At 34.1% G+C, this 7,636-nt stretch overlaps 1 protein-coding gene across 4 annotated transcripts; it reads left to right on the top strand.

Moving 5' to 3' along the window:
• Window positions 1-1,068: 1,068 nt before the first annotated feature.
• On the top strand, window positions 1,069-4,891 carry LOC18095445 (BES1/BZR1 homolog protein 4). 4 transcript variants are annotated; one of them, XM_006370038.3, is made up of 3 exons: window positions 1,069-1,699; window positions 3,665-4,431; window positions 4,503-4,891. In XM_006370038.3, the coding sequence occupies exons 1-3, from the start codon at window positions 1,484-1,486 to the stop codon at window positions 4,504-4,506; spliced, it is 987 nt and encodes a 328-aa protein (XP_006370100.1). In that variant the 5' UTR covers window positions 1,069-1,483; the 3' UTR covers window positions 4,507-4,891. The 4 variants fall into 4 exon arrangements, with proteins under 4 accessions (XP_006370100.1, XP_006370101.1, XP_052307009.1 ...); XM_024596739.2 differs by lacking the exon at window positions 1,069-1,699 and adding exons at window positions 1,847-2,782; window positions 3,303-3,483 and having other exon boundaries at window positions 3,665-4,891; XM_006370039.3 differs by having other exon boundaries at window positions 3,665-4,891.
• The last annotated feature ends 2,745 nt before the right edge of the window (window positions 4,892-7,636 follow it).

The raw sequence follows: 7,636 nt of genomic DNA, 5'->3' as shown, positions 1-7,636 counted from the left end.
TTGAATTGATAATAAATTAATTTGTTGTATTTATTTAATTTTATTTTACTTAGGCTTATGACTTATATTTGAGCTAACTTATTAGAAAACCTAATAAATTATACATTGGTTAATAAAGTATGACTTGATTGTAAATAAATTTTAGAAATTAAGAACTGAAATGTAATTAATACAGGGGATTACAATCTAAATATAGAAAAAATCAAGTAAGGAATAATTTTGTAAAATTATTCTAAAATAATATGTATGATATTATTTAAGGGAAAAATTGATTTTTTACCATTTATAATATTTTTAGATTTTTCTATAAATAGAATGTCATGCTTCTTATTTTCTAAAAGCAAATAAGAAAAGTACAATACAAAAACACTTAAAAAAAGAGAGTTGTCACTCTAAGGTTTAGAAATCTTTTTTTTAGAAGATTTCTCACCGGTGGTTCGTGTGGATTATCGTTAAATTCCAGACACTTGGACAACTTGTGATTTGCAATAACTAGCCTTGAAGAAGTTATTCAAAGTCAAAAAGAACTGCTCTTCAGGTAATTTTTTTTATAAACCTTGAACAACTTTAAATCTGTTTTATGAGATCCTTGGGACTCCTAAAAAAATTTAATTTTATTATTCTTGCTACGTGAATGTGTTTCGAGAAACCCAATCGGACATTTGGACAACTTATGGTTTGTAATAACTAGCCTTGAATAAATTATTTAAAGTTGAAAAGAACAGTTGCTCTTCAGGTAATCTTTGTATAAACTTTAAACAACTTTAAATCTGTCTAACGAGATTTTTAAAACTCTTGAAAAAATTTAAATTTATCATTTTCGCTATGTATATTTGTTTTAAGAAACCTAACAAATTAGTTGGGGTTTTTGAATCTTAATACTTATATTTTTTATTGATATATATTTTTTTCAGTTTATTTTATTGACATGAGAGAATATTTATATGGTCTTGCTATACAATTTGAAGAACTATATCTATTCAGAAAATTCCATCCAATGTCAGTGGCAAATTCGTAGATAAAACATCAACAAGGACTAATAGTGGAAAGCACCCAGCTCCAACATATTTAGCTGACAGTTCTCCTGATGATTTCTTCAGGTTTTGCTTCTTCCCGGGTTCAACCAAAAAAACATGACCTCCAGTTTCATGGCCACCTTCTAAAATCTATATTCAAATGGATCTGATCTGACCAGTTACCCTTTACCAATTCCAATTGCTCTCATTCAAGCCATAACAGGTTTCTTTCGTTTTTAGGTCCCTAAAAAATTGCAGCTTTCATTGATTTCTCATCATTATCTACTTATTCCAGTCCTCAATGAACACACTTTTTTTAATAAAAAACCAGACTTCCACAACAAAATTTTAGTCCGAAAATTTAAACTCAGTTTTACTGAGTCTTCCAAGTACCGCCCATATAGAATCTTGCTCCTTTCTTGCTAATCCAGTCACTTCGTAGATCAATTTTGTTATAGACTAGAAGTATGACTTCAGGTACGAGACTACCAACATGGAAAGAAAGAGAGAACAACAAGAGAAGAGAAAGGAGAAGAAGAGCCATTGCAGCAAAGATATTTTCTGGGCTAAGAATGTATGGCAACTACAAGCTTCCAAAACATTGTGACAATAATGAAGTCCTTAAAGCCCTCTGCAATGAGGCTGGCTGGACCGTCGAGCCCGATGGCACTACTTTCCGTAAGGTACTTTTCTTTTTACTCGTTTATTCACCATCTGTATTTCATTTCTGCTTAACTTTGGTTTTAGGCTTTTAGGTAGCCAAAACTTAAAAAAGTAACAGTTTTCGTGTTTTAATTTCGTTTAATGAAGAAACAAAAAAAGAGAAGTGATTAATTTTCTTATTACTTGAACATGAATTCTGGGTTACTTCTAGTTTGATTAGTTTTGTCTATTTAATCGCATTACTGTCCTCTCTGTGCATTTTAGAATCATTCATGACTCTGTTATCACAATAAGCGTTGGAAATCACAAAAATACTATGAACCCAGCTCCTGCATTTCATGATTATTGCTCAATTTTGCTTAAGCTAGCTTGGCAGTGGTTACTTTAGGTGTTAACTGGGTGGGGCTAGTTGTGGCGCATATTAACATAAGCTTGACATTGCATGCTAACGTGCGCCGGTTTCTGTTGCCGTAGCGGTGGCGTTACTGAGGTGTTTTTCTTCTCTCTAAAGCTGGTGTGATCAGTGGGGTTAGATTCGTTTGCTGATTTTTTTGTATCGCCTTTCTGGGGTTTATCTCCAGCACACGTTAGATCGTCAGCCTTGTGTTTTATTGGCTGCTTTTTTTATGAGTGCGGTGTTCACCGGCGTACGTTAGATCCGGTCAGCACTGCTTTAGCGATCTTGTTTCCTTTTTTAGTCTGGGTGATGTCAGTGTTTTTGCTTTCTCGCGTGAACCACAAGATTCTCTCTTTTCTTTCTTCTTTCCTTCTTTTGCCAACCAACTTTAAGACTCACTTTGGTCTGTTAGAGAGAACATGGAGCAGCAGCACAGACCTCCTAAGAAGACCAAAATGCCCTTGAAAACAACATGAGAACCGTAGCATGTGGTAAAGGGTCATCTTGACTGTAGGGGTCTGGGGCTCTCTTTCATAGATTTGGTTGAGTTGCTTTTAGTTCCTTGCCAGTAGAAATGCAGACCCTTTTTTCAGTTCTGTTCAGTTTCCCATTTGGGAGGTGTTTCTGCTGGTGATAGTGTTGCTGCTTCTTTTGTGGAGTTCCACTGGAGTTCAATTACTGTTCTTCAAGTTGAGAATAAATTTACGTAAGTCTAGTAAATAATGTCTGTTGGGCTTGGAGATTGTCAAAATACTTGTCTTGTTGGGTATGCGGGTCGTTTTAAGGAATGTTAAAGATTGTCAGGTGATCTCCTTTTAAAATGAAAACCTATTAGATAAGATCTTCAAATATAATTTATATAGTTCTTTAACAAGAAATACAAGAATAATGGTATTTCCTGAGCTGAAACTCATTCATCCAGATGTAGGTGGGTAAGTCCAGAGGAAAAAAGACGGCAAAATTGTCTCCCCATCTATATGATATAATCTAGAGGAATGAAGCATTGGGAAGAATGCAATAGTGGATTATAGAGGAAATTTATGGTGATTGTTGAGAGTAATATCTGTATCTTGTGAAGAAATGACCTGCGGAAGTGAATTTGTTAAATTTTTAAAAATGTGGATATTTAACCTTCATCCACTGTTAGGTTTTAATTGTTTATCTATACGTAAACTTGCTGGCTTATTTCTCTAAATTCACTTCCAATTCCATGCCATATTTTCCAGCTGCTCTGGTCATTTTATAAAGCCTTCTTCAGTTGTAGACACGTGTTAGAGCTCCTATCTTTGCATCCTGACACTGCTTTGTCAAATGCCATTGGAAACTGACTCGTCCCTGTTACTAGTTTGGTTGAAACTTTAGGCGCTGTTCTTAAATTGGATACTGGCACGCACCGAGGATATGCTTGTAAGGCTGGAAAAATATATTTTTTCATCAAAATAATGTTACTTGTTTTTGTTATTGTTTGGCATATTCTTTGCAATAGCCTTACCAGTATCACTTCGTCAAGTGATCTGTGGTGAACTTTTTATGACTTCGTTAATGTTTTTTCCAAGCCCCTGGTTTCATCGTTTTTTTCTTTTTTTAGGGATGCAAACCTGTAGAACGCATGGACATTCTTGGTGTTTCTGCAACAACAAGTCCATGCTCCTCGTACCACCCTAGCCCTTGTGCTTCCTACAACCCAAGTCCTGGATCCTCTTCCTTTCCCAGTCCAGCTTCATCCTCATACGCTGCTAATGCCAATATGGATTGCAATTCCCTCATACCATGGCTCAAAAACCTCTCATCAGCATCTTCATCAGCTTCCTCCTCTAAGTTTCCTCATCTCTACATCCATGGTGGCTCCATAAGTGCTCCTGTTACTCCTCCTTTGAGCTCTCCAACAGCTCGAACCGCTCGAATAAAAGCTGACTGGGAAGACCAATCTATCCGCCCAGGCTGGGGTGGGCAGCACTACTCCTTCTTGCCATCTTCAACTCCACCGAGTCCTGGCCGCCAAATTGTTCCCGATCCAGAATGGTTTAGGGGGATTCGAATACCACAAGGCGGTCCAACGTCTCCCACATTCAGCCTAGTTGCCTCCAACCCATTTGGCTTCAAGGAAGAGGCTTTTGGTGGTGGTGGATCCAATGGTGGATCCCGCATGTGGACTCCAGGTCAAAGTGGTACATGTTCACCTGCCATTGCAGCTGGCTCTGATCATACAGCTGATATTCCCATGGCCGAGATTTCAGATGAGTTTGCATTTCGATGTAATGCAACTGGTCTAGTGAAGCCATGGGAAGGAGAGAGGATCCATGAAGAATGTGGATCAGACGATCTAGAGCTTACGCTTGGGAACTCAAGAACCAGGTGAGCTGGCATGATATTTGATTAAATAGATCAATTCTACTGTTGTTTACTTGAATCTTGTTGAAATGCAGATAAACAATTGCAAAAATGAAAATTCCCGAGTGAACTTCCTTGCATGAACTTTCATTCTATGTTTTTACTACTGAGTTGTATAAGGGATCTTGGTGAGTAATTAGCCGTTGCTGCTCTCTGCTTGTTTATTTATTTTTCACTGTTTGCTTTAACTTTTGTCTGGATAACACATAGATAGTGCTTCAAAGTGAGACGTGGTTTCACCCTTTCACTTGGTTAGTTTCACTCTAAATTCTATTGGAAGAACTGCTTCAACCGGTCTTCTTCCTTCAGTTTCTGGTTTGCCATTGAAGAGTAATGCTCAGTGACTCAAGTGAATGGAATTGTAATTCAATGCTTTTTGTGTATTCTTTGGCATTGAAATGTATAGTTCATATTATCATTTTCACTTCCGTTTTAGCTTTTCTTCATTACCCTTGTTGCGCTTTCATGAAGAAAAGATTTCTTTTCAATAGATGACAGAAGGGTAAATTCAATCCTATTATTGCAAGTAGAGAGTGGGTGAGCTATCATCAAGAAACCACTTTATAGAAAATGATGACTGTCTCGGACCAGATCATTACTAGCTTGCCACCTGAAATCAAGAAATTAGAATGGCCAAATGTTAATGTCTTTTTGAATGTATCGAATATCTTTTGACCAGCCCTGTTCGTGTGGTGTCACGTATGATATCTGACCAGGAGTTTTCGTTGACAAGGAGTGTGCAACAACCACAAAGATGGGCTTGGCTTGGCCCCTTCGCTTTAACAATTTTTCAAAGTTTTCAATCAAGTCTTTTACTAGTCCATTCTTTGCCTTATCACGTTGGTTAGACCATCAGTTCTTGTCTCCAAAAACTATGGAATTGATTCAGGTTTTGATGTGCTCCACCTAAGCATGTTGGTGATGGAAAATGGCTCAGTGCGTTTGTGTGTGCGCGGGCGATAGTGAGAGAGACAGTGAGACCTCTTACCTACAATCGCAAACGCTGTGTTCATCAGCGATGAATTATAATGTGGAAATTGTACAGTTGCAAGTATACTCCTTTCAAGTGAGCATCCAACAAATGCACCAGCGTTGTTGATCAGAACATTAATATTGATTTCCTTCTAAAGCAGCAGCCGCCGCCGCCGCCGCGGCCTCCTTTTAAAAAATCAAATACCATCTGGAGACCTGCAAAGAGAATTACAGAACATGAAGATCGACATAAGCAGAAGGAACAAAAGATAAGAATTTATGAGATGGGAAGAGCGTGTGCTAAGAAAGCTAAGTATATCACTCATACTTGATGAACAACGCAACAGTCCCATCCTTGAGGACTGTAGTCAATAGATTATTTCCTGAAAACAATCAAGAGGCTATGCATGGACCAAAAAAGTTGTTTTACTCAAGAAGATTGCAGCTATAATTTGAAAGTAGCACCGCGATGAATTCCAGGGTAAAACGAGGTTTATCAAAAAAAAAAAAAAAAACATAGAAATACCTTTACTGCAACAGTAATTAGATTGGTGGCTAGGGTAGTGCTGCATGCTGTACCAAAAATTTTTAACATGAAAAAAAAGTTTGGGAGATGACTAAAAAAACAACGTCGAATAGTAATATTAGGAAATAAAATAAGATTAAAAAAATATTAACCCTTATTAGCTTTTTAAACTACAGCATTATATATGAAAAAATTAAAAAAATTAATTCCTAGAAAATAAAATATTAAATGATAAAATTAAAAAAAAAATTCAAAATAATAAGAGCCAAAATAAAAAGATTAAAAATATAAAGCAAAAAAATTAAAAAAAATGAGTGACAAAATGAAACAAAAAACACTATAAACTTGGTTTGAAGGGTGAAATTATAAACAATAAAACTTTTATAAAAAAGTTAAGGAAAAAAAATTAAAAATCAAAAGAATAAGAATCAAATTGAAAACATTAGTAAATAAAAAAAAATAAATATATAAAATTTTTTAACATGTTTTTTTACATAAATTTGTTTTTCTAAATGTAATTGAAAACCTTATACAAGCATCTAATTAAATAAATTAAGAACCATTGTATAAATATATTAAAAAAAATCATTAACGATAAAGAAAAACAAAATTGGAAAAATTAAGAGTAAAATATAGATCAAGATATTTAATATCGCAACAAGGGTCATTTACCCAGTTGTGTTTATTAAATTAATTTGTAATAGAAATTGACATGCATATAAAATTTATTGAATAAAATAAAAGGAAAAAAAATATGCAATGCTGCACATATTTAAAATATTGTAAAAAATAAATATATATAAATATAAAAAAATCATAGATGAATTATATTAACCTCTTCAAAAATTAAACACATCCAATATAATTAAAAAATAATTTTTATTTTTAAAAACAAAATCACAAATAATGAGAATTAATGAAAATATAAACTTAAAATTATTTTAAAAAAGACATAAAATATTAATTTTTTTTTAAAAAGATAAGAATGAGGTTAGGAGCTGTTAAGCCAGACCAAACACTTCACCTATGAAAAAAAAGCTCGTGTGCGGACCTTTATTTTTTTATAGTTAATGGAGTGGACGACATGTTGTTCGCCCCAATTTACTTTGAAAAAAATAAATAATGCGTTATCTAGAGCTCTCCACAGTGATTGAAAAACAAGGTTCCTGATTTTTCTTTTGAGCATTAATGAAAATATAAACTTAAAATTATTTTAAAAAAGACATAAAATATTAATTTTTTTTAAAAAAAAAGATAAGAATGAGGTTAGGAGCTGTTAAGTCAGACCAAACACTTCACCTATGAAAAAAAGGCTCGTGTGCGAACCTTTATTTTTTTATAGTTAATGAAGTGGACGACATATTTTCGCCCCAATTTATTTTGAAAAAAATAAATAACGTGTTATCTAGAGCTCTCCACAATGATTGAAAAAACAAGGTTCCTGATTTTTCTTTTGAAAACTCATTTTCAATTTTCAATCCAAAACACATAGAAAACACTCTAAGAACTTTGTCAAACCAATCCATGACCTCCAGAAAATATAAATATTTACCTCAAAATTCAAAATCAATCTGAACAAAAAATCTTCTTAAGCTCAAATATGTATTTTTAGGCTCTTTCAAGGTAAAAAGAAAAAAATATCTTATTTGAACTTCTTTCATCACATGGAAC

Source organism: Populus trichocarpa, chromosome 3 (genome assembly GCF_000002775.5).
Source record: "Populus trichocarpa isolate Nisqually-1 chromosome 3, P.trichocarpa_v4.1, whole genome shotgun sequence".
Classification (NCBI taxonomy): Eukaryota; Viridiplantae; Streptophyta; class Magnoliopsida; order Malpighiales; family Salicaceae; genus Populus; species Populus trichocarpa.
This window is presented reverse-complemented; position numbering and strand designations above follow the sequence as displayed.